We start from the raw sequence: 24,525 nt of genomic DNA on the forward strand, positions 1-24,525 counted from the left end.
GGTGTGAGATGATCGGAATGTTGCGTCGATTGCCACACAACGAAAATGTTACAAACACTAGCTTTGCGAGCCTTGTTCGGTGATGTGTCAGAAGCCAGTCGTTCGATGACAACTTTTGATAGGTGGACTCCAGAACGCATAAGCCCGAAGTGCTACAACAAGTGCCTCGCCAAGCCAGCGTTTCTTAGGAGTTTCTCGAGAGTCGACAACCCCGTTAACAATTATAATACCGGTATTAGCTATAAGTTATTGGCGGTAAATGCTGCTACATACTCATTCCATAAATAGTTCGTGTATGTGGACGATATGTGAGTCACATATCGTCCACATACGTCAGGAACACACGTTTATAATCGATAATTTATTCTGTCGCGGTAAATTACCAAATCGATATAAGCAAGACAGAGGTTCGCCACATTAATAAATGAGGCTTTCAGTGTTGTGGTATGATAAATGAGGTACATGTACAAATGACTGTTAAGTAAGGAACTTTCAACTGAGATATATATTGATAGATTGGCTGGTGTTGTCAACTCCGACTTCCAACTTGTCCGTCATCTCTGTAATCGATGATACTAGCCAAAAAAGCGAAGGTCTTTGTCGGGATAGAGTCGACGGAGACCTTGGACAAAGTATGCTAATCGAATACTCTGGAGCAAAACTTGATTTGGATTCGTCACGATGCGGGTGCTGGTGTAGCTTTCCATGTAGTAAATGACGATGACTCCACAGTTATGCCCGTCTTCTTGGCGGATATTGTCGGCTTTCTTGATTGTGTAGTCTGCATACTTTCCCCTTAGAAGCGGCGCAAGATACGACTTGCATGTCTTGGATAAAAATGAGTAGGTTGGTCGATGCTGCATGGGATCGAGTTGAATGATGTATTTCTTGTTGAAATCAACAATCAAAAGACACCAGTGCTTGTTTTCAATGGCAATTGGAATAAGTATCATACCCGATTGCCGATCAAATACATCACCGAGCCTCTCGTTCAGATGAATCTCCTGAGGCTGGATGTGTTCAAACATGGCGCCATCCACGTACACGATATCACTTCGATCTTGAGTCATCACTTGTATAGCAAGTCGAATGCACATGTCATTAAGCCACTCCTTGCTGCGAAACGCCAGAAGCTCGTATACAAAACACACCTGCAGCAGCGACGAACCATGTCGTTATAAGCACATGCTGTTACATACCATCACATATTCACATACCGAAAACAAGTACATACCTCTTCGTCGCGGATCTTTATTGAAGCATACACGGATGCCTCTCGCAGAGCCGAGGTTATTTCATCGACACGGTCTACAGCCACTGATCTCCTTTGTGCCTGAGCCACAATCCATTTCAAGCAAGCATCCACGTTCTTTAAAAATTTGCGCTTCTCATGAAAACGTGCCATGGTATCAATAATCGAATCCGAATACACCGTCGCGTTCTCATCAAGGCTCGGGTAAAATTTGACAGCTAGGCCACTCTCAGAAGACAGATCGATGCGCTTGTCTAGCGAGGTCTTCGTCTCCATCTTAGTAGTTTTTGCCAATTCCTTTGCCTCCCGTTCCAGCGTCTTTTTGTACGACGTCACAGCTTTGGTCGCTAACTTCACCAGTCATGCGCTAAGTACGTTGAATTTTCCACGGACTGGTAGTCTGCTATAATCTTCTTTCTGGATCTTGTACGCTGTGGGTACTACCATAGTTTGCACTCTTACAATTAGGATACTCATCACTAAGTCGTACCAACCATTGTACGTGAAGAGTTCGTATGGAGCATCACAAACGAGTTCAAATGACATTGGTCCAGGTTTGTACTGCTCAGGGGTCATGCAGCTGTCAGAGCTCTCGTACTCCAGCGAAATGGTTTTTGACGTAGACGGCTTTGCTTGCTTAGGGTACCACGCTCGGGTGGCCTTTGTCGTCTTTGGCCGGCCGCTCACCTTAACTTTCCTGTTCAACTTAAATGGTGCCGAAATCAAAGTTGCAGTGGGTTTTTCAGTGGGGCCTTTCGGTGCAGTAATTGTATCCGTGGGTGCGGTCACGGGTTCATCTACACGTACGGCCACAGGCTTTTGCCTGGATTCGTCAGGTTTGGTTGGCTGCGTTTCTGGAACCCTTTCATCTTCATCACTCCCGCACTTTTGAATGCCAGTATCACTGCAATTACTGTCCTTACGCTGTGTCCACGGTGCTTCGCTAATGAGCGGTACACCTGATGCCTCGATGATGCCTAGAAATGCTTCAAGAGCTGCGTACAACCGCCTAAACCGTTGCGTGCCATTAGCAACGGCAACTTCGGTTACCTTGTCTTGCAGTGCCTTGAACTTCCTCCATTTCTGGCGTTCATCCAGCACATACGGTTTATATTTCATCCTTTTCACTTGAACGTTTTGCACAGGCTCGACATCAGTAGCATCGAGCATATCATAGTAAGTTCGCCAGCGCTGATGAATGGTATCAATGGGAATCACAGGAGTCTTATTCAACTCTATTATCACCAACAATATCAGTTAGTCCACAGAGCCAAGCAACAATCTATACACTGTCGTACCATTCGGCGGAAATAAATCACGTGCTGACAAGGTAGCAGCATGGTCCTTGAAAAAGTGCAAGTACAATCCCAGTTCTCCGTGTCCACTGTGTATTCGAGATTTCCCCTTCCATTGCTGCTCACGAGAAATACATAGCTTCGTGTCTGTTTGTACGCCATTATCGTCGATATCTGAAGTCACGTACAGTACCAGTAAGTAATTACATACGATCACATACTACCACAAACTCTCACATGCGTCACTTACTTTGGTTACGTAGGCGTATCCAGGAAAAACTAGCTCTGCTGCGTGGTCAGTGGTCTTGTTCAGTAACCGGTTTATATCCTCATCGTACTCAGCGTGCCTAGTCACACCGATCCGCTGCATATCATGTACAAACACAAGTAAGCATTCAAAACTAGAATATTTTATCCAGCACTCACTAACATTAGTTTTTCGTGTAAACTCGCGCTCCTTTAACAACTGAAGTGCTATGATTGTCTCCATGCACTCATCTAGCGGTGTATCGGCATTCAGTTCAGGCTTGAGCTTGCTCCATCCTGATTCGATGCGGTTGTTCGTGTTATTCCCCAGGTGAGGGATATCTATACGTAAGTACTCGACCCAGCGCTTCTGACAACCATCCCAATTTTCCTTAAAATACTTCACGAACGGATGAATATCCTCCACGCCATCTTCCGCTACGCCCTCGGTATCTGGCTGTACTTCATTCTTCCTCTTCTCACGCCAAAGCCGGTTCAGTTCGCTAAAAAGATCATCACGAGCTTTCAAATACACAAATTCCGTTTTTGCGTACACCATTTGCTTGATGGAAAAAAGCATACGGCTTTGAAGTTCATTGCTAAAATCAAAACGAGCTTCACATAATGTCGAACAATGGTTGTTAGTACTTGCTTGTCTTTGAAATCAATCTTGCGAGCGTACTTTTGATCTGCTTGAACCACTTCAACACATGAAAGCGACAGAGAAGAACACGTGCATTAGGAAACATATCTTCCAACGCACCAATTTCTGTCATGTCCTTATCAACCTGTGCAGCAAAACACAGTTACGAAAAAATACAACCATTACACTGACTTTGGATTGCGCGCACCATAATAACTTCAACTTGACCCCAATCAGAGTTATGAGCTTAAAAGGCTTCAATCGCATTCTCCATGTTTTCACTAGTTTCTTGGTCAACAAACGCATGCTGGACAAATTGCCCCTTTCCGTAGGCATCCACGACCATAAAAGAAAACAGCTTGTACCGGAGATCGTTTGTCTTGTGTGTGCGAATTCAACTAGGCAAAATTCTCGGAAACAATGCCAAAATTCTTTCTCATGCCCGACAGTTTGAAATGTTAAGCACGTTGCCACGTTGCCATCATTTACGCAGCGTTGAGCTACGTCTCCAGGGTCTGCCTTTTGGAAGTCATCGAGCAGGTGTCTAACTCGTTCGTCGACACTTTCAACCTTTAGTTCAGTCTGAATACTCCTGATCATGTTTCGGACGTCCCGTGATGTGAATTCCTTATCTAAGACAAAAACAAACACCAACAGTCACATACGATTACATACAGCCACATCTACATTCAATTTTTACATGTTAACTTGCGTACCAGTGTTGTCAATCACATAGCGATGGATTTTGCCAAACTTAGAGTCCACTGCAACAAACTTTCGAACCATCTCGATGATTTCCGGGTCCTCGACACGTCGGTTCTCAGCATACGCCCTCCAAGCGTCTCCGTTTAATGGATGAGTGTGCGTCGTGTGCGGCTTTGTGACGTAAACAGCAAAGCCAAACTTGTTCTCCGCAACCTTGATGCGCTTCAGCGTTGCAATAATCTGCGCTTTACAATCACAGCCACGAAAGTTTTGCATTGGTCGGATTCCTTTGCCTGAAAACATATTCATTTTGCAACTATTAGTTATGAGTAAACCGAACATAAGTATATAATCTCACCTCGACTTCTAGTCGACCAACCGTGCGTGCACACAAATATTATCTGGTACAAATTCTCTTCTTCAGGCTCCACTGGATACCGCCACGTCCTTTTCCCAACCTTTTTGCGACTTGAGGCACTAATCGAGCTTCTTTTTCTGGTCCAGTCATATCAATAAGTCAATTTACTTTTCATAATTTCTTCTTAGTAGCAAGTATACCTGAAAGGTTGGTGTGTAGCTTCACAGTAGTCGTCAAATGCGCTCAACAGAGCCTGCCAGGTTTGGAAAACTGCCTCCTTCATTAATCGGCATCGGTATTCCCCGCGAGGAGATCTTCCAACAGATTCCGACGAACCTAGAGCTGCAGTAACCTCCTTGCTAACGGGAACACGTTTTGTTTTGGTCCGAATCTTCGCAGGGGATGGCCCTACCGAGCTAGACTCGTCGTTGCAGCTGCTCTCTGGTTCAAAATTAGACACGCTAGAGCTAGAGCTTTCCTACAAACAAACACTCGATTAGTAGACAACATATACTTTGCTTACGCACACCTTACGCCTCGCGCTCGCTTGCTGTGGCTCGGCGCCATTTGTCCGCCCACCTTTCTTCCGGCGTCTGCCTCCCCCTCGCAAATGGCCGACTGAGCGGATGGCGAGCGGTACGCACATCATTGATAAAATTTCGCAGGTAACGAGAGCGAAGTTATTTATTTACGTTGGATAGCCTCGAACCACTTACCAGGCACATACTCGTATCATTTTTGTAATGAGCATGTAGCAGTAACCACTCCGTAAGTTATTTGTACTGGGAGATAGGTAGCGTAAGCAAGCTACTACGTAGTACATGTATTAATACCGCTATTGGGAAGCCCAACGAGGATTAATTTGTCGTCAACATGAATATGTGGTCACATCAATGCTTTGTAAAATCAAAACTTCCAACTCAGGTGATTTGTATGTGCAAAAATCGACAAAGAACTCCCTTTATACAGAACGCCAGGCTCACAAAGTGTAAGATAAAAAATGCAATCATGTATTCATCGTGCATTTTGCAATAGGGAACAATTGCGACGAAATTCATTTATAGATTCTGTTCGTGTTATTAATAACAGTTTTCACAATCGCAAAGCATTAAATTCTGTTTTAATTTTGTGTTTCTGTCCCCCAGTGGTCATAGGTGAAATGTACATATTTTGTGATTTCGTCTTAGCTGTGAATTCGCCAGTGTTGGTGGTATTATATAACTATGCTTGGGCATTCTCCATTCACTCGAAAGCTTGTACGCAGACTTATCATTCAATGGGAACATCAATCTATAAACGTCCGTGTGTGAATAAGTGCGACAACAGCATCGGACTTCCAAAACATCTTGAAATATCTAATCCACACGACCCCTCCCTTCCTAGTTCTATCTCATAGACTCATCGTTGCATCAACAAGTCTAGTTATTAGAATTATTAACGTGGTTGTCGAGAAGTCGATAACCGCTTGATGAAGAGCCGAAGCGTCTACACGATCAAGTGTTTGTTAGCTACATCATACTCGCAGGATAACATGGAGCTAAATGGCGAGTTCCACCGTCAAGTTCTCATCGCTTAGCATGTGCCACTGCTCATGGTATCACAAGGCTAGGAGCTCCCCACTTCGGTTCAGTTTCTTCATCATTGGGTTAAAAAAAACGAAATCGACTAAATAGGTTTATAGCGCCTAGCAAGAAACGCTGATTGTAGCGCCTGGCAGGTGGTTAATAGAGTACAGACAGCCCTGAAGAAACAACCCTGCGCAATCTGCAAGCATGACACCGACTGTGTCACCCACAGATGCAGCTGAAAGTGCCAACTCCACGTGACTAGAAGGGGTCTCCCTTGACAAGAGCGTGAAGGCGTTCACGTATACTGCACCACCCAGTAACCCAGCAACGAAACACAGAGACAGTAAGCCCCAGTTGTACCAGAAGTGCGTGGCTGCCACGAACGTGAAGAACACTAGCAGTAGCACTTGTAAGGCTGGCATGAGATACAAGATCGGCCTCGTAGCTTGGAAGAGCACACCCGACGACCTCGAGATGAACACTCCAGCTTGATACGCCAGGCCTGCGGATGAGTAAAAGCTGGCACGAGCCTCTTTACTGTCCACTGGGAACCCGATTGCCGACCATACTCCGGTCTGCATGGTATACTCCGCCAAGTATACAGTTGTCAAGGGGACAATATACGGTCCGAGCGTCATAATGAACTTCACTTTGGCCTTGAATTCCATCGTCAATGCATCAAACACCAGCGATTCTTCACCTTTTTCCAGCTCGTTTTTCAACTTATCTTTAGTATTCTCCGCCGTCACCACAGCCACTACCGCGTCTTTATCTTGTGAGCTATCAGGGATTGGCATGTAGTTGCACGTCCTGGCTGGAGGAAGTTTTGATGTGTCGAGAAGGAAGAGAAATACCACGAGGTAGAGCACTGGGAAGACACTGGCGAGTTCCAGTGTTGTCTGGAAGCTGAGTCCGCCCCATATGTGCAGTATAGCGACCCACGCATAGCCACCTACACCAGCGAGTCCCGTTCCACTCGACCAGCATGTCAAGCAACGCACGGGACTGGCATAGAACGAGGACATGGCTAGGAACGTCGCCTCCATCATCCCCGACTGTAGACCCGAGAAGGCTACACCTAATAATTGCAACCAGAGCGAATGCTTCCCATTGGCGACTACTAAAAAGCTCAGTAGCATCCAGATAGCGCCCATAATGGTGCGCTGGCGGTACGAAACAAGCTGGAACCAGTACGGACCGGAGAGTTTGACGAAGAGAGCAGGAAAGATGTCGAAAAAGTAGACGAGACCCACGCCACCCGCCGCAATCTCCTGGGCTCCCGCGATCATGACCACGTAGCCGATGTTGTTGATGAACCCGAGCACCCAAAATGCCAGAAGGTTGCAAGGCTGCTCGACATCGCCATGCAGCTTGACACTCATACGTACACGTTGGAATATGGAGAAACTATGTAAATTTGGTGTTAGAAACGATGCTGAACAACTATTGTGTGAAAAATGATAAATAAAAATATCAAAACGTTTTATCTCAATATTGAAATACACAACAATTTCCAACCGGACCCGTGCAGCCAGGACATCTTCTTGTCCGTGACGGTCAGCATGAGCCGGCACAGCAAGAATGCGACAGCGACGACACATTTCACTTACCGCGAGCGGGTGGCTGCTGGCCACGGTACGCTAAAACGGCGCTTTGGGCGCGACTCGCAGCTCTCCTTTGGCGTGTGCTGCCTGTGTTTGGCCACGACGCACAGCCGCAGCCCTCTTGTGTCTCCAGGAGGCTTCGTCTATTGCAAGGAATGCATCTACTCCAATTTACTGGCCCAGAAGCGCTCGATCCAAGAAAACGTAGCAGCCTACGAGCGATTCATGGAGACGCAGGACCGTAAGCAGCAGGACGAGGTGCTGCAGAAAGAGCGTGAGACGTTGCAGAAGGCGCTCGACGCGGCTGAGGGCGCCATTAGCGGCAAGGCTACGCGTACCCTTGACCAGGCGCGAGCGCTGGCCACGCAGAAGCTCAAGGAGAAGGTAGACAGGGCCACAGATGACGACAAGCGCGAGGCTATGAAGAAGACGAGCTTCTGGATCCCAGACTGCACCCCCACACAGGAGACGAAGGTGGACAAACCAGACACCAAGACCAGAGACCCCATGAGTCTGGACGAGATGAAACTCAAACACTTGATGCCAGTCAAGTTCGAGTGGGACACGAGTGCTGCAGACGGGAAGCCGAAGGTGTTGTGTGCCGTGACTAAGAAGGAGATCTCGCACCATCGCGCGGTGCTACTGCGACCGTCTGGCCAGGTGATTCTGGAGAGCTGCTTGAAGGACATGGTGTTGCCCACCATGACGTGTCCTGTCACGGGACTGAAGCTACGTAAGAAGGACATTGTGTACCTGCAAGCAGGAGGTACTGGGTTTAGCGCGCATAGTACAGTGGAGGCCAAAAAATACCGCCCCACCATGACCTAGACAAACTTATACTTAAAGTAGAAAGGTTAACCGCTCTAAATGTGCATGTCGGAAAATTGATCGAGTCGCGTCGGCGCCACTACGCGTTGAGTGCCGAATGCTCGATATACCGCTGCCTGGATGGCATCGGGCTTGTTGCCTTGTCGTAGCAGGTTGCGAATACCCTGCAGCGTCTGATCAGTCACATCCGTCACGGACATATACATTGCAACAGACGTCTGCTCCTCTGTCTGTTCCTGTTGCTCCGCGTTCGTTCTTAACAGCTCGGATTGAATTTCACTTGGCACACTTCGACCACTTAGACTCTCTTCAACAATGAAGCATGCGTTCTCTTGTACAATGCGACCTGTTGACGGTAAGATAGCTGTTAGTTGTGTACCACATCCAACCCGATAAAACAGCTAACTGTTACATGCCCTGTTCGCTCATCTTCTCTGCAGCGAAGTGTGCAGCACCAAGACTTTTCGAGATAAGGAAAACGAGATCAGAGTTGTTGTCACTCAAGTGATCCTGTGTTAATTCCCCTTCGACGTCTTCACTGACGATCTCCTTATCCTGCGCGGTCAGTACACTCGAAGTGATACCGTGTCTGTATAGCAGCCCATTTGCCAACTGCGACATCGATAGATGCAGCCACAAATCCTCAGCATCCTCGTCCCTGTCGTCTTGAGCCCCAGCCAGGATCACATGCGTAACTCCACGCTCGTGACAAAAGAAAGCGATGAATCTCAGCACCGCCGACAACGGATTAAAGCACACATCGTACGACTCCACTGCTGACGGCGGTATAGGTGGCCCACACAGTGGCAATACTGCTACTGAACACACCGAAGTGCTGTCATCGGTGGACGCCTTGGCCTTCAACCCCCTGGCATAGTCTGCTGTCGTCTCTGCATCGCCGATCTCCACTTCGATCACCTTCACTCTCTTCACCTGCTGTCCTTCCTCTCCCAAGCAAATATTTATCCCTACTTTCTTCCAATTTACGGCATCCGAGACCCTGTTCGCACCCTGTTTTTCCCGGTTCTCTATATTCGACGGCACAGTCAAGATATGGTCCCCGTGTTTGCGTTTCGAAGCTCGAGACAGCGGCGAGTCCACAGGTGCAAGACGCACCACGCTCTCTCCATACTTAATTCCTCCCTGATTGGCATTATTATCACTATTGCCCACATCAGATTTATGCCAGTGCCACAGACTCCACGCAAGTCCGTAGCTTCCGGCCGCTAGACGCAACGCCCGTACCGACTTGATGAGTACCAGCCGCTTCCCCACAGCTACAGAGCGCGTGCTGGCGAGATTAGCATCGTTTATAAGAGAGGATAACGGGATACCCGATGCTGCAGCGGCGTGACGGGCGGGGACGGATCTAAACACGACACTGGGCAGCACGTTGGCAGCGGCGAATCGAAGTGCGAAGCGCAGCGGGATGGGGCGTCGCTCGATTTCCAGACAGCCTTCGGTGAAACCCAAAGCAAAGGTGGTGACGAGCGCACCGCCTACACCCAAGACCGAACACCACGGTGCACCCGCGTCCGGCGGCTCGGGCGGGAAGTCTGTAGAGAGAGCCTGCATACCAGGGTTCCGGAGTGGGGTCTAATAAGTCGGGATAATCCTTTAAATCCACCCACCCACCCCAATTGCTGAAACGTCTTTTTGGATATATTCATTTTAAAAGGCAAATGCGCCTCACATTTGGGTATAATATTACAGGCTATAATACTTTTTAAGACCCAGACCCTTGTCAAAAGAGTTTTTGAGCCTTTGTTAGGGCTAGGTGTTTAAAAATCAATTAATCCACCCATCTCTACGTGCCGCCTGAGCAACTGCCGGCTCCCCATGTGTGCTGAATTTGGGCACCTTCCTCGTGTCAAATCATATTCTACTTTACTTTTTATCGCCATTTTTTCAATATTGAGGCCGATTGTTTGTTCAGCAACTGTACCGTTTAATAAGGCATCAATTACTCCACGTGCTTGGCTAAGCTTAACTTTAATTCACGGATGCTTTTGAGCCTACCCGTACGGTCTTCGTGGACCGCTGGTGGTCCACCCTCGTGACGACCAGCTCCAACCGTAGGAGAAGGATATTGACGCCGAGTACAACGTCCAGCTGGCGGACATATATCACGGAGATCCGGGTGTACCGCCTATGTGGGACTTCATCTTGATCAACAACCGCGGACGCTACAACTGCACGGCTGCAGCCACGTACAGCTTCACGGAGTGCTCCGAAAAGGTAAGTGTTCTTCCAATTTCTGGGAATTGGGGGTCAGACGAGACTGGGACCAAATTTGTAAACCCGCCGTTGATAACCACCTAAAGCAGCCGATTTACAAATCGATAAGACAAACTCATCGGTTCTTTCAGTACATGTTGAAAAAAAAATATCATGTATCACAAAAAGCTAGCTAAGTTTGTGCGTGCTAATCACAGCCATCTCCCACAATATCCTCTGTATCAGTGATGTCACCCAGGTGAATGTTGCTTGTGGCGGCCTAGGGTAACATCACTGTAAATTACGATTAACCGAAGTAATTTAACTCGCGTGAATGTTGTTCGAGCAGATGTCAGCAATCACCTTTACCGCTTGCTTTTAGTGCATCGTGCCCTTTCTCTTCAACTTCAATGAATATTTATATTGGTTTAATAACGTTCCAGGCTCGAAATACCTGACTATAAACTTGTTTTTGGTTTATTTTTTATGGTAAGTAAAACGTACCAATCTTTACTCAAATCAAAAAGGGAGAAGACCAACTGGGGCGGGCGGATGCGAGGTCGCGTAGCCGCAGCAAACCCGCGCGGTATTTGCGGAGGCGGACCCAGCGTCGCGCTTTCCAGCGAGCCGGGCATTGCACTCGCTACATTTAATTACCAGTGGTAGCACGGTACAGTACTACCGGTACATGTACTAGTACCACTGCCAATTAAAAGTAGCGGTAGCCACTGTGGTACTGTACCATGTACAGTACTGATTCTCTCCGCGAAAAAACCGCAAGATAACTAGAGTTGGCAAGCTAACTTAGCTGCTAACCGGTGTTGTCACGACGTGAGTGTCAGTGAAGACGACAACAAGACGATCACAAGAGACGACGGGAACGTCTTCGTTGTATAGAGTATTCCTGAGCCAGGAATCCTGGCACGCAATCAGCAATCTGAGCATAGTACATGTGCCCTCGAGTGCCATTGAGGCTTGCATTCAAATTCATTATCCTATCACACTGGGAATCACCCACCTATTTGATCACTTGTCCAAAAAGTTTAAAATATTGAAGTACGTGACGCCCTTCGGTGATTTTTAATAAGGGTGAACACTTCGTGGCGAAAAGTATTATTGATAATAATACACGTACCGGTACGTATTCTTGTACAGTACGAAAACCTCACGCATCATGCATCAACCGGTATTAATCAATCAAAGTGACGATTCAAATTTTTACAAATTTTGCTTCAGATTTGATATAGTGCCACTTGCGAATTTCGCTATTCGACGACATCAGTCGCGAAATCACCGTCAAGGGCTCAAGCCGTGTCCCACCCCCAGTCAAGCATGCGCCGCACCTGTATTCTGCTCGTTTGTGTGATCTTCCTTCTAACTCTGCTGTCGGCCAAAGGTAATGCTGAAGCAAGGATCCTGCGAACACTCACGACGGCTGACGGTCGAGACGCAACGAAAGAAGAGCGTGCAGTACCGATAGTGCCATTTCAACACGCGTTTAACTCTAACGCTTTGGACGACATCGCGTTCTTTTTTAAAAAGATGCCGGAGCAATTCCAGAAAATGAGGACTCAGCCTGAGCACCTACGGTTCGTTCTAAAGGGATGGTATGACAACCTCCAGAGCGTTGATGATATTGTCGTCTTCCTGGCTCGACAAAACCTGAATCCAAAAGCCATTGAAGAATTCAAGACAGCGTACCAGGCTTATATTACATATGCCAAGTCTATCAAGGCTGTCCCGGCTGTTCTATCCGTTAAATAAATGTAACCGCGACAGTGCCACGGCTAAAGAATTTGGTAAAAACTGTCATCTCGTGTTAGCAAAGTAACTAAGGGTGGAGTCATATCGTCGCGGTTTCGGTGCATTCCTACTTTGTCGGATAAAGGATCGTTAATTTCTTCTACTACTATAGTATTTTTTAACCGACGACGAAGGGTCTGTCGTGACGGAATGGAAAGAGCCAATATGTTTGTTATCGACGTTCTCATCACGATAAGGTTTTAAACAGATCACCTGCAGATCTGGTCCCGTTTTGGTCTTACGGGACCAAAAGGGGCGAGCACCATGTACCTAAGGTATTTGAAGACAGCCCCCCCCCCTTCTGCTCTTACCCTTCTGCTCTAACCATATTGATGACCGAAAATTAGACTACAGCGAAACAAAAGATTGTGAAATTGAATAACTGATACAATATGATCCGGTCAAAATTGGATGCTCTTACGCATGAACGTTTAAAGGCAAAGTTTGGAAACGAAGTAAAATGGTTTGTATGTGTACATGAGGGCTTACGTATTTAAGTTATAAAAAGCAATCAAACAATTTAAAACAAAGCATCGAACGATTAAGCAACCGTTTCGGGATACTTTTTCGGTTGCAGTAAAATCTTTTGTGAGTGCAGATTGTTGGAAGTGCAAGATGTGCATGTACATCGACTCCAGAGTAGTATCCTATGTTACGGCATATGGAAGGTTCTAGAAGGATCTAGGCATAGTGATAGGTCTTAGCTAGCGGATGGTTGGTTAGTTCTCACTTCGAGATTGGTAAAGCCACTGACGAGGCCCCGGCGGGGGCCGAAACGCGTCTGGCACGCGTTCAATCCAAGTCATTCACATCTACTCGATTCTACATTTCCTACAGGTTATGAGCCCAAACGGCTTGGTATGGACACTGCGGTGTACGCGGAATACGCGCTGGGGGAGTTCACGCTCAAGTCGTCGCGGAAGCAACGGGCTCCGACGACAGGGGGAGCGGAACATACAAGTGCGCGGTGGACACGCAGTCGCTCTTTGCGTTCGGGAAAAGGACGGCCGAGTTCTGCACAAGGAGGTGGTTTCGAGTGGTGTGAGTGGTGGATCGAAAGAGGTCGATCGAGAAGGGGAACAACAACAAGCTCAAGCAAGGCTCAAGGACGGCTACAAGGTGTCAAGGGACGACGTGGTGGTGAACATGAGGAAGCTGGGAAACCTAGCGAACGCGGCAGCAACGGATACGCTGGCCAGCGCGCAGGTGGTAAACCCTACAAGAATGTATGCAGTGAAAAGGCTGCAGCTGACAAGCATCATGCGGAGAGCAGCAGAATGGCTGTACGCTCGTGACCAAGACGGCTACGACTCATGTCGTCGAGGGGGAGTGTTGGAAGTGCAAGATGTGCACGTACATCGACTCCAGAGTAGTATCCTATGTTACGGCATATGGAAGGTTCTAGAAGGATCTAGGCATAGTGATAGGTCTTAGCTAGCGGATGGTTGGCTAGTTCTCACTTCGAGATTGGTAAAGCCACTGACGAGGCCCCGGCGGGGGCCGAAACGCGTCTGGCACGCGTTCAATCCAAGTCATTCACATCTACTCGATTCTACATTTCCTACACAGAGTGCTTTGGATTGGTGAGCACAGGGGTCGAAGAACTGTGATGTGTGCACCACATGTGTCGCCAACAGTGCTCCTTCGAGTACAATTCATTGGAAGTGTGAGTTTTTCGAAGCATCGGCTGTGTGCGTTATAATATGAGACCCCAGCGCTTACAAGTCTCAGAGCCTAGAATTCTTACTTTTAGCTGTGAGTCTTATCTCTAACGGAGTCCACTGAGGTAGAGCTCCAGCTAATACCATGAGCCTACTTTGAGGGGCCAGTACGGTATTCTCGTTCGTCCACGTCGGATGTCTCCAACCTCTTGCTATTTAGGGCTGGCTACTTTCCGCGAAACCTCGTCTGATCTCTTATACCGTAAAATTCGGCCCCAGTACATAAAATAATGATTTATCATTTCACATAAAATATTTGAGGTATTGCTGCAGAGCAGCTGCAGGTGATTAATTCGTTTATTGCTCGATTTTTTTTAAATTCGCTCGACGTGAAACCGACGTGAGTCACACGAGTTTTGTACCAAAACTGTGCCACCGCCGTTTTCGCCCAACTAACCGGCGCTTGACTACGTCTGAGCATCTTCCCTGGTAGTAGATCGAGATTTTGAAACAGCCCACTGATTTGGAAAATGTCTTTTCTTTTAAATTTAAGCAGCGTATTTTTGCAAATGCGGCAACCTCCCCCGATTCAGTATAGTATTGGATTAACTATAGCGACAGCAGTAATAACATCGGCAATATAGCTGCCTGCAGAAATGAAAATTGCTATAAATACTGCAATATGCTAGTGATTGCCGACTAAAATTCAGGAGAGCCTTAGGTAATTTTTATCTTGAGCTTATCGCTCAAGTATCGAAATTATACAGCCACGGCTGTGAACAGCCGACGACGGAGTTGTCGTAGCGTATCGTTGTTCACACTCTACATAAACTAGCGAAGGCTTTACAGATCAAGCCTAGCCCATTTATCGGGCGTCGGAACGGGTCCCGCCGCCAAGCTGGCAGCTGGCAATTAGAATCTAGAAAACGGATTTAAAGGACCGAGTAGTTATGAAACCACCTCTCAGACAGAGAGACCTAGCACAGACCACTTTGATTTTGACCCACAACAGAGACTTGATTTGCCAGGAAGCGTCAGCTTCCCTCGTAGTGCTCGAAACCTACTACAAGAGTATCCAATACGTTTTCCCGCGCTTTTTAATTTATTAGCATCGTAGCTTTTTATTCACCAGGCTGTAGTCTCCTGTCACAAACAATGCTTGTGGAAGTTGTTTACTGAGCAACATCTGCTGTGCATGCGACGCCTTTTTCTATGCCCTTTTTGTTAGAGATGTAGCCAACTCAAGCTGCAAGAAGATGGTACGAAGTGTGCTTGATTTCGCTGTACCATAAATCACGGTGCACCTTTCACCTCTTTTGAAACTAAATGCGTAAGTAGTTTTTACAAATCATAGAATACAAGCAAATTAGGCATTATACATCAGCAAGTTATCCACTTTTTGCTATGTGGCAATGCATGCAAAATGATGTGATATACACGATACGCCGTTTCTAGCTTATATCTGGAAGGCCTTGCTTTTAAATATTCTACTGCAAGAATTGATTTAATAATTCATTTTTTTTGTGAAGAGCTGATTTTAGTGATACTGAATTGTTTTATTTAGACCCCTGGGGGTGGCCACTACATTTATCCCATTATTTAATTTTTAAATAATTTACTTCACATTATGAAATATTGTGTCACTTCAGTACTGCATATTTTTACAAACCACTGCAGGCGTTTTTCCTTTCAGCATACTTCAAACTAGATATCCCAGCCTCCGCATCAGCCTAGTTGGCCCTCGTCGGAAGGCACAGGAAAACGCGCTATGATCCTTATTTGTCCGCCTTCAATTGCTTCCCTGACTGGCACTTGTCGGGTCTATTGACTTAGACCGCGACCGCCGACTTATTATCCGTGAAGAACCTTCAATCCTTATTTTAATACCAGTAAGTAAAATGAGGTGTTAGAAAAATATAAAACCAAGTATGACTGTACTTGCCTACTAAAATAATTGGTTAATGGACCTGGTCATGGCTCGGTCTATTTCTATACCGGTAAATCATAAAAAAAATCAAGTCAAATGCTGCTGTCGATGATGATATTAATAATAGTGGAGATTCTACCACAATATCAGCGGACGAGCTGTTGGATTTTTACCCCAGCCTTCAAAAACCCCAATTGCAAGCAGGAGTCAAGAGCGCTTAGTATCCTTGGTGCTGAGCTGTTTTTACGCTGAAAGACAGTAGTAAGCTTCTATAGAAGCTTCCGTTTCAAAGGTCTGTATTACGTCACTCGGACTCAGTAAGATTAACCAACACTGGGTCGTTGAATCGACGGAGGTCCACGCCGAGATACTGCCGCCCAATGGCTGTTTTGCGATTCACACTCCGTCACTCTTTACGAACCTCGACGTCCGTAGTACTAACGCCACCTTGTCGAAGCAGTAAGGTGTCTCCATGACATCTTAGATAATTAACCCTCGTCCCCCCCCCAACAGAATAATTACTTTTTCACCTGAGATCCCGAATTCATGAACTGGATCATGTCCACCTTCTTCGTCTTAGGTCTTTTCATCGGTTTCCCACTTCCAGCCAGAACAGCAGACCTGTAAGTGCGTCAGCACCAGCTTTAAAAAAAACAATAAAACAAGGTCAAAAACGTACATAATCTTCTGGGCTCTGCTGGAAGGTTGCTTAGCAGTCGCACTTGACCGAGCAACCGAGTTCATGGACGCAGGGGGTTCTCGGAGTTGATCCATGAGACTCATGGTACCTCGTCGCCTTTCACTTGGAGCACTTGTAGCTACAAAACGATCGGACTGTGCTCTACCGCGCTGCACAACGGCGCCCGACGCCGACAACACCGTGGGCACTCCCAGAACTCCACCAGCTGCATCGTTGCGCTTCCGCTTCTTGGTGATGATAGGGTTCCATCCAGAGCTGCTCGACTTTGACGGAGCTGACGTGTACACCCCCGCCGACAAGTTCTTAGGCTTTGTTAGACCAGCAAACAGTGCCTTCCGCAAGCTTCCCGTTGAATTATTGAGCTGCTGACGGCCTCGTCCTGCCTGCATGAAGTTCGCGGCGATATGATGCAAACAGTATTGTGACTATAATATCGGAGCAATTCAAAGCGTTAAAAAGAAACCCCAGTCGATTCTACAAGCAGAAGACGGATCTCACCTTTGCCGTGTTGACTGCGAGGCGGCAACGCGCTTCGCCCGAGGTCGTGCCCTTGCAAATACCGAAATCCTCCGCCTTCCCCAGCTTCACGAGCTCAGTTGGCTGCGTTGCCTTGAAGGCAAATTTGTTCTTCTCTGTCGCTGGCAGTAATGTCGCATTCAGAACTGCTACGATGGATCCTGTTAGCTCCTTCCAGTGGCTCGCATAGGCGTCACCGAAGAGGAAGACGCCCAACTCGGTCCCGTCCAGGTCGGACAAGCCCCAGACCATGAAGGTTGAGCCATTGGCTGCTGGTTTCGACAGCGTCTTTCGTGTTAGGACACCGATCGTTACCCAGTCGACCTACAATCAGCAGTATAAAATCAGACGTGGTCACGGCTTTTCAGTATAAATTATGACAGACCTCTCCATTGACGAATGTGTCTTTAGGAACGCGGTCCATCTCCTGCAACTTGATGAGCTTGCGTCCTTCCATCTCCTGGCGAAGCGCCTCCGCCGAGATGGTTCGATCAGCGATGCGAAGCCTTGAATACTCTTCCAGATCTCCAGTATTAACTTTGACAGACTGTTCACGTTCGGTGGCGGTAGAGATTGTCTTGGGCTTGGGATGGTCCCGATGTGTGTTGGTCGGTGGTCGATTTAAAAATGGTCGCTTGGCATTGTGCTGACTTTGAACGGATCCAACGCGACCTGAAGAGCTGCTGCTGGACTCACTGCTCTTCTGAGATAGCGCCAGCCAGTTCCAGCTCTGCGATGCTGCAGCGAGCGACGCCGCGACGTCTTCCTCTGCCGGTTTGTCACTCATGGCGCCAAATTCGAAATGGCGCCGGTTTTGTGACACTAACGAAAGTTGTGTGGTAAACATAATGTATCCCTTTTAATACTACTTCTATTACATTGTCTAATGAGTTGTAAGTTCAATACATCTACGAAGAAGAGACGCGTGTCGAGGAGTTCGCAGTGTCAGCTTCAGCCTCTCGAAGTACCTGTCTAGCGATTCCTTCCCAACTCTGAGCATGGGAACACTTGTAATGCAGGAGATAGCTAAAGCCACGTAGTAGCAACGAGCAGCGGAAAGCCATCACATACTCGTCAGGAATGTACTCAATCCGATCGATCCTAATAAGACACAGCGGCTTTGTCAGTTATATAAGACCAAACACTGTACCATGTCACGGTACGTACGTGTGCAAGTGCTCGAGAAAAAGCTGTGCGTTCATCCCTTCCGTGACAGTTCGGTCGTCATTGTCAATCATCAAGCGCGCTTGTTTCTCCAGGAAATATGGGTCCATATTCGTCGTTCTGACGCGCATCTCCTTCGTCAGCACCTCAATGATCTCGTCACGGGAGCCCCCTGCAAGCGCTACGATCAGTTTGGCCAGGTGAATCCTGTGCTCTTTCGAGAGATGTTTCACTTGGCCGTAGTCGATGAGGCCTAGACGTCCGTCCTCGAGCAGCAGGATGTTCCCTGGATGAGGATCTCCATTGAACGAGCCATCCACGAAGATCTCGTAGCCATGGACATCCATTATGAGCTTCAATATCTCAGGAAGATTAAGCAACTGGTGCTGTGCATCCTCTCGCACTGTCCACTTGTTCGGGGCTACCAACCCCAGTGTGAAGTCGTACGACGCTCGTCCAATACGTCGAGCCAGGTGCTTGGCTCCTAGTGTCCACCCATAGAGTCGCAGTTGCATGGAAGAAGGACCCACCTCGATATCGAGTCCTTTTGCTTCTCGTTCCTTATCTTTCCGTTCCTGATCGCGTTTTAAGAACTCCACCGTCACTCCTTTATCCGCTGCGATGGCTTCAAAGTGATCCTGAATGCCATCGAGTAGCTTTCGACCTTTTAAAAACTCCATTACGAGTACTTCTTTAGTACACAGCTCCATTCTTGGCTCTGGGATGGCTACTTTAGCAGCATACGGACTCTTGGCGATATTCCTCCGCACTGTACCCAAGTTCTTGGCTTCTTCCACGTAGTTAAACTCCGTCATAAACTGCTTCTCGACCTCAACGAGATATGGGAGATGCACCGGTTGGAAGTATCTGCAGAAGTCCTGAATCGTCTTTATGTCCCAACGGAAGAACGTCTCAGCGTCTGGATGTTGCACCTTTACAGCCACTTCTTGGCCATCGAGTAGCACTGCTCGGTGTGCTTGACCAATAGACGCGGCTCCTAGAGGCTTCGAATCGATCGACTGGAACACCGGATCGATGGGTTTACCGTAGCTCTGCTCAATAATGGCACAGATCTCCTCCACGGGCTTAGCTGGCGCGTCGTCCTGGAGTTTGGCAGCCCGGTCGAGATACTGTTTAGGTAGCACGTCGGGCCTCGTGGAGCCTGTTTGAGCCAGCTTTACGTAGAATCCTTTGAGTTCTAGTACAATATCGAACACTTCAGGTGCGTATTTCTCGTGGAGCTTCTCGTACTCGGCGTCCTGCTCCTCGTCCGACAGTTGAGCGTGCTCCATGTAGAGCTGAGCTGCTCGGTAGTGCAGGTAGATGGGGAAGGCTTTGCGCCAGAAGTACAGAGAGCGATTGAAGCCCTCGTCCGAGTGTGCAGCGTATGTGACGCCCCCAGCGCCCATTGCCGTCGACCCCAGCAGCATTCGCGCGCCATTGCGGAACACTAACTCCCACATGGTCAGGTATAAATGTGAGGTCAAGTTTAGGAAAAAACAAACAACTGCTGTGGATTGGCTGAAAATCAAAACGATAAGAAGATGGTGTATACCACGCCATTCACCCTTGCATTGCCCAGCCAGATGAGCTCCGTCGTAGGTGTCAGTGTGCTGACACGCGTGGCGCTAGAGGTCAAGCAGAGCGAGATGCGGCAGTTCACAGATGCACATGGGGAGATGCTGGCGTCTATGTCTCCGGACGACTTGCGCCTGCTGCAAGCAGCTAGCGAATTGGTGGCGAGAGACCTGGTAGTGAAGGTGTCGGCGACTCCGTCGATGCGGACATTCTACCGCGTTGAATCGCTAAATAAATATAAACGAAGAGGTGATCAAAAGGACGTCGACATGTCAATGGATAGTGTGACGCAGCCGTTTGACGACTCCATGGTGAGTGGCAGCGGAGCAAACTACTACAATTGCTTCAGCCACTACTGCACGTGCATGGCATTCCATGAGACGACAGTGACGTCGCACTCGACAGCCATGGTACGGAGCTGCACTTAGGATGTGGAAAATACACGGGGATTGACGGTGTTGTTGGTGCAGTGCAAGCACATGGTGGCGCGGTTACTGGCGGATGCGACCGGCCAGTACCAGACCATGCAAGTCGAGGATGACCACTTCGCACAGATGCTCTGTCCTCCTCCATCAGTCGACAAGGACGAGAGAATGTTCTCACCAAGTCGGTGACATAAGTAAGAACTTCTTCAGCAGGCGATAATAAGTGTCGTGTGGTTCAGTATCTCCACCTTTATGTCTTTCTTTAACTTTATTAAACAGTTTAAGTTATTAAAAGCACTTTTTCTAAATAGCATACAAAAGGAGTTTTTTAAACTTCAAGAAAAAAACTGTCATTTTTATAAAACGAAGTACGGAGCAATGTGTTCATTAACTCTTTTCAAGATACGATAGACATGCAAGGAGTTGTGTATTACAATACGCCGTTTACTTCAGCTGCGGAGACTTTCAAAGCATAGTGCGACTTCGAGAGAAACGCTTCATAATCGACGCCTCCTTTATCAGATTCTGCAGCCAGTTGATGAAAATACGAGAGAAAGTTGGCTTGGATCCCGAGCACCCTTTGCAAAATTGCTTTCCAGGCAGTCTTCGGAATGCACCCACACCTCGTTGTATCCGCTTGCTGAAAAGAGAAGAGCAACGCATTCTGGTTCTCGCAGATGATCTGCAGGAGAGATTCCAGTGTTTGTTGTTCCAGACGGCGAGCTTTTTCCCGCCACTCGTTCCTCCCAGCGGCTTTCAGTTGTTGCAGCGGTTGCGAAGAAAATTGCGCCACGCGAGGCTGGGATCGCGTTGTTATCTCCGCGTTCCAGCAGAACATAAGCCCCCTTGTTGGTTTGAGAGCCACAGTAGTTTGAGGCCGAGAATACCGTCAACAAGAGGCCGTCATGAACGATGTCGAACCCTTCTTCTCGACATTCATGGGATCGGATGATGAGGCTAATGCCATTCCGCTTGCAAAATGCCTTGGTGATATCAGGACCAAACTCCACGCCAGCACCCCGACTAGAAGGCTTCCAACCTTCTTCTTCGCATGGATCGCTCCACAGAAGATGCGTGAGCAGCTCGTCCACACGACTCGTTCCCTGAGTTGGTTCTCCTCGGTGGTCAAGTTGGAGAAGCTCCTCAATCGTGACATTCTTGTGGCTGCTCAGACCTCCGTGAACTACAAAAATGCACCGATTTACTAACGCAAAAACTGGAAACAAGTTGAAGACCGTCTCGAACAATTGAAAAAGTTTCGGTGCCGAATAGTTAGCCGATGACCCGAGACCACTCCATCCGTTGCCGTACTTGGCGTACACTTCGGCTTGGAACCCAAAGATTTCGTTAATCATGCGCTCTTCGTGATTACCACGGTTCAAAAACACGAACGCAGGGTACATTAGCTTGAACGCAAGTAGCAACAGCATAATCTCGACTCCATGTGCCCCACGATCCACGAAGTCTCCGTTGAAAAGATACCACGTTTTACTACTTGGAACGTCATTCTTCTCCATAATCGTCAACAAATCCTCCAGCTGTCCGTGAAGATCCCCGACAACAACCATTCTCACTCCGGGAGGGATATCGATCGCGTTCATAGGTGACTCGTGCTGGGTAAGAAACAGTTTTTCTACCTCGTCCAGGATGCGGCAAACAAAGACAGGATGCAGAAGAATACCATTGCGGAACTGGTTGATCAGTCTTTTCACTGTGATGAGTCGTAGAGGGAACAGCACACGAACTCCGCGATAATGCGTGAGCAAAGCTTTGACTCGCTCTTTTTCCAGAACGACGCCGTCCAGCGTGTTTCGTCTACCAAGTAGCGGCATCATGGAGTGCAGTTCGTTGATGCTCATCGACTTCTTTACGAAGCGCATCATTTGCATAGTTCGCTGCTCCTGCATCGCTTCCAGCATGTTCCAAGTGCTGAAGTTGAGACGAGTTCGGTAAACTAAGTACGCTAGATGCTGTCGGATCGCGTTCTTGATCCGGTTCGCCGATAAAACCGCGTCCGAGTACAGCTGTACGTAGTGCAGGGCAAAGCTCCGCACGTCGCTACTTTGCTTCTCCAGCTCCACACTTACAAGTTCTATACCCTCAGAAAGGCTCACTTGGACCACGCGTCCGATCAAAATGCCGTACACAAGGACACGCGTACCCTGTTTCAGAGATGAAATCGGGATGCTGATCGGTGAGCAGTCTCTACAGATACGCACCTCGTCGTAGTAACCTTGCAACGGTAACCCAGCGAACATGTCACTCAGAACATGTATTAATATAAATATTACTTTAGTTTGTTTTGAGCAAAATATCGATATAGCATCTTAAAGGTATCTTTCAGTTGTAGTGCAGTACTACAGTAATTTGGAATACCTCGTTCGGCGTGCGTCCTGCAGGCTGCAGCGTTATCTGCTAGTCTGGCCAAGCTCGAGGCTCCCGAATATCAACACGCACATGGCCTACAGATAGTGTAGGCCTGCGCCGAATGATACGATATCGTCGGGGGGGGGGGGGGGGGGCTAACAGAGTTTGATTTCCCATACTCAAGCTGTTCATTTATTGTATAGGGTTTAGTTGCACCTTGAGATATTACTCAATCTACGCAAATACGTGTAGCTCTATGTGGTGTTGGATGGGTCCCCGCAAGGGGTGACAAAAGCACTTCTTCGCGCTTAGAAGTTTGACTGGCAGTCAGCCTGGGCTGGAGTCTCTGGCGTCGAGGTCGTCGAGGCGGGTGTGACCGGGGCCTCCGTAGCAGGAGCATCCGTGACCGGAGTGTCCGCCACCGGAGCCTCCGTCGCAGGAACATCCGTGACGGGGGCATCCGTCATAGACGTTGGTGCAGGTGTCGGGGCCTCTGTCTCGGCCTCACCCTGAACCATGTCCACGTCCTGAGTAGCGTCCTGCAGCGTTGTTGAGCCGCTCGTGGTGACGCCGTCGCACTGCTCTGTTTCACCCGTACCGAAGTCCTGCGTCCAGTAGTGCTGGTATGTGCCTTCCTTGTTGAACGCATACCCGGGGGCGAACATCGTGTACTCGCCCATGATGTTCTCCAGGTGCTCCGGTGAGTTGATCCACGCCACCATCACGGCGTCCACATCCACCTGACCGGCAGCCACGTTCTCAGCCACGGCGCTCCAGTCGTATCCGGCCTGCGTGATTCGCTCCGACATGGACGAGCCGTCCGAGCCGTCGTGGGCCATGTAGTCCTTAATAGCCATGTCATCCGAGTGACGCTGAGCAGCGGTGTGCAGCTTCTTGTTGAGGCACAGAGGCGGCAGGCCCTTGGTGGCGCGCTGCTTGTTGACGGCGGCCAGCATGGCCGGAGCGTAGTCATCGTAGGCCGCGTAAGTTTTGACGTTGGTGGCGATGGTGGTGCCGCCAAGTTTGCGAAGGTAAGACGCATCAGTGCTGGATGCAGCCGCCACGATAAGCAGCAGAGCAAGCGAGGACTGAGCAATGTTCGTCATGATTATTTATGGTGGCGTTGTAGTGAAGTTGATTTCGATGTGGATGGAGTATTGCAAATTGGATAATGAGACTTTGCCGGTGAACCCCATTTGGTTGCGTGACCACACACTCCAGCAAAGGTGTAGTGCTCTACGCCCGTCTGGTGTGGAGATTGTGGGCCACCGCAACGGTGCGCCGCTTGTCTGTCCCGTGTGGTAATCCACCGCGAGCGTTGAAAACAGCTGCCTGCCTTGGTCGATCGAATGGAACAAGCTGCGCTTGCTGTAGTCGCATTGCACCGCCATTTCGCTTATGTCACTGCCAGCTGGGCGACCTCGAGAGTCTCGACTCGAGTCGAGATTATCACGAGCTGCGCACAGAGACGAAAGCAGTTCAACATTCGAAGCGCTCTCGAATGGAGCTCAAAGCTTTCACTACTTCGTTCCTGACAGCCGTTAGCTCGATGATCCGTGCGTGTGTGTACGTCGGCACTGCGACGAAGGTTTTAGATTGTTGCTATCGTATTGGGTGTCCGTAGCTTTGATGCCGTCCGTTATCGAAGACCGTATCGTAATTCTGTAA

General features: G+C 48.3%; 10 protein-coding genes across 10 annotated transcripts; 4 read left to right on the forward strand and 6 right to left on the reverse strand.

Moving 5' to 3' along the window:
- Nucleotides 1-6,183: 6,183 nt before the first annotated feature.
- PITG_10393 (uncharacterized protein) lies at nucleotides 6,184-6,705 on the reverse strand (the record flags this gene model as incomplete). Its single annotated transcript, XM_002902148.1, has 1 exon — nucleotides 6,184-6,705. One exon carries the CDS (start codon nucleotides 6,703-6,705, stop codon nucleotides 6,184-6,186), a length of 522 nt encoding a protein of 173 aa, XP_002902194.1.
- Nucleotides 6,706-7,629: 924 nt separating this feature from the next.
- PITG_10394 (nitric oxide synthase-interacting protein, putative) lies at nucleotides 7,630-8,499 on the forward strand (the record flags this gene model as incomplete). Its single annotated transcript, XM_002902149.1, has 1 exon — nucleotides 7,630-8,499. One exon carries the CDS (start codon nucleotides 7,630-7,632, stop codon nucleotides 8,497-8,499), a length of 870 nt encoding a protein of 289 aa, XP_002902195.1.
- Nucleotides 8,500-9,227: 728 nt separating this feature from the next.
- PITG_10395 (uncharacterized protein) lies at nucleotides 9,228-10,074 on the reverse strand (the record flags this gene model as incomplete). The annotated part of the gene is made up of 3 exons (XM_002902150.1): nucleotides 9,228-9,272; nucleotides 9,313-9,432; nucleotides 9,544-10,074. The coding sequence occupies 3 exons, from the start codon at nucleotides 10,072-10,074 to the stop codon at nucleotides 9,228-9,230; spliced, it is 696 nt and encodes a 231-aa protein (XP_002902196.1).
- A 1,974-nt stretch (nucleotides 10,075-12,048) lies between these two features.
- PITG_10396 (secreted RxLR effector peptide protein, putative) lies at nucleotides 12,049-12,480 on the forward strand (the record flags this gene model as incomplete). Its single annotated transcript, XM_002902151.1, has 1 exon — nucleotides 12,049-12,480. The coding sequence occupies one exon, from the start codon at nucleotides 12,049-12,051 to the stop codon at nucleotides 12,478-12,480; it is 432 nt and encodes a 143-aa protein (XP_002902197.1).
- Nucleotides 12,481-13,259: 779 nt separating this feature from the next.
- Nucleotides 13,260-14,066, forward strand: PITG_10397 (uncharacterized protein; the record flags this gene model as incomplete). Its single annotated transcript, XM_002902152.1, has 1 exon — nucleotides 13,260-14,066. One exon carries the CDS (start codon nucleotides 13,380-13,382, stop codon nucleotides 13,812-13,814), a length of 435 nt encoding a protein of 144 aa, XP_002902198.1.
- A 2,559-nt stretch (nucleotides 14,067-16,625) lies between these two features.
- Nucleotides 16,626-18,110, reverse strand: PITG_10398 (uncharacterized protein; the record flags this gene model as incomplete). Its single annotated transcript, XM_002902153.1, has 5 exons — nucleotides 16,626-16,728; nucleotides 16,787-16,895; nucleotides 16,953-17,232; nucleotides 17,306-17,647; nucleotides 17,709-18,110. The coding sequence occupies 5 exons, from the start codon at nucleotides 18,108-18,110 to the stop codon at nucleotides 16,626-16,628; spliced, it is 1,236 nt and encodes a 411-aa protein (XP_002902199.1).
- A 367-nt stretch (nucleotides 18,111-18,477) lies between these two features.
- PITG_10399 (glycoside hydrolase, putative) lies at nucleotides 18,478-19,950 on the reverse strand (the record flags this gene model as incomplete). The annotated part of the gene is made up of 1 exon (XM_002902154.1): nucleotides 18,478-19,950. One exon carries the CDS (start codon nucleotides 19,948-19,950, stop codon nucleotides 18,478-18,480), a length of 1,473 nt encoding a protein of 490 aa, XP_002902200.1.
- Nucleotides 19,951-20,178: 228 nt separating this feature from the next.
- PITG_10400 (uncharacterized protein) lies at nucleotides 20,179-20,679 on the forward strand (the record flags this gene model as incomplete). The annotated part of the gene is made up of 2 exons (XM_002902155.1): nucleotides 20,179-20,475; nucleotides 20,536-20,679. 2 exons carry the CDS (start codon nucleotides 20,179-20,181, stop codon nucleotides 20,677-20,679), a joined length of 441 nt encoding a protein of 146 aa, XP_002902201.1.
- Nucleotides 20,680-20,987: 308 nt separating this feature from the next.
- PITG_10401 (calcineurin-like phosphoesterase, putative) lies at nucleotides 20,988-22,748 on the reverse strand (the record flags this gene model as incomplete). The annotated part of the gene is made up of 5 exons (XM_002902156.1): nucleotides 20,988-21,003; nucleotides 21,108-21,243; nucleotides 21,284-22,103; nucleotides 22,149-22,514; nucleotides 22,605-22,748. The coding sequence occupies 5 exons, from the start codon at nucleotides 22,746-22,748 to the stop codon at nucleotides 20,988-20,990; spliced, it is 1,482 nt and encodes a 493-aa protein (XP_002902202.1).
- Nucleotides 22,749-23,165: 417 nt separating this feature from the next.
- On the reverse strand, nucleotides 23,166-23,714 carry PITG_10402 (uncharacterized protein; the record flags this gene model as incomplete). Its single annotated transcript, XM_002902157.1, has 1 exon — nucleotides 23,166-23,714. One exon carries the CDS (start codon nucleotides 23,712-23,714, stop codon nucleotides 23,166-23,168), a length of 549 nt encoding a protein of 182 aa, XP_002902203.1.
- Nucleotides 23,715-24,525: the final 811 nt, after the last annotated feature.

Source organism: Phytophthora infestans, genomic scaffold (assembly GCF_000142945.1).
Source record: "Phytophthora infestans T30-4 supercont1.18 genomic scaffold, whole genome shotgun sequence".
Classification (NCBI taxonomy): domain Eukaryota; phylum Oomycota; class Peronosporomycetes; order Peronosporales; family Peronosporaceae; genus Phytophthora; species Phytophthora infestans.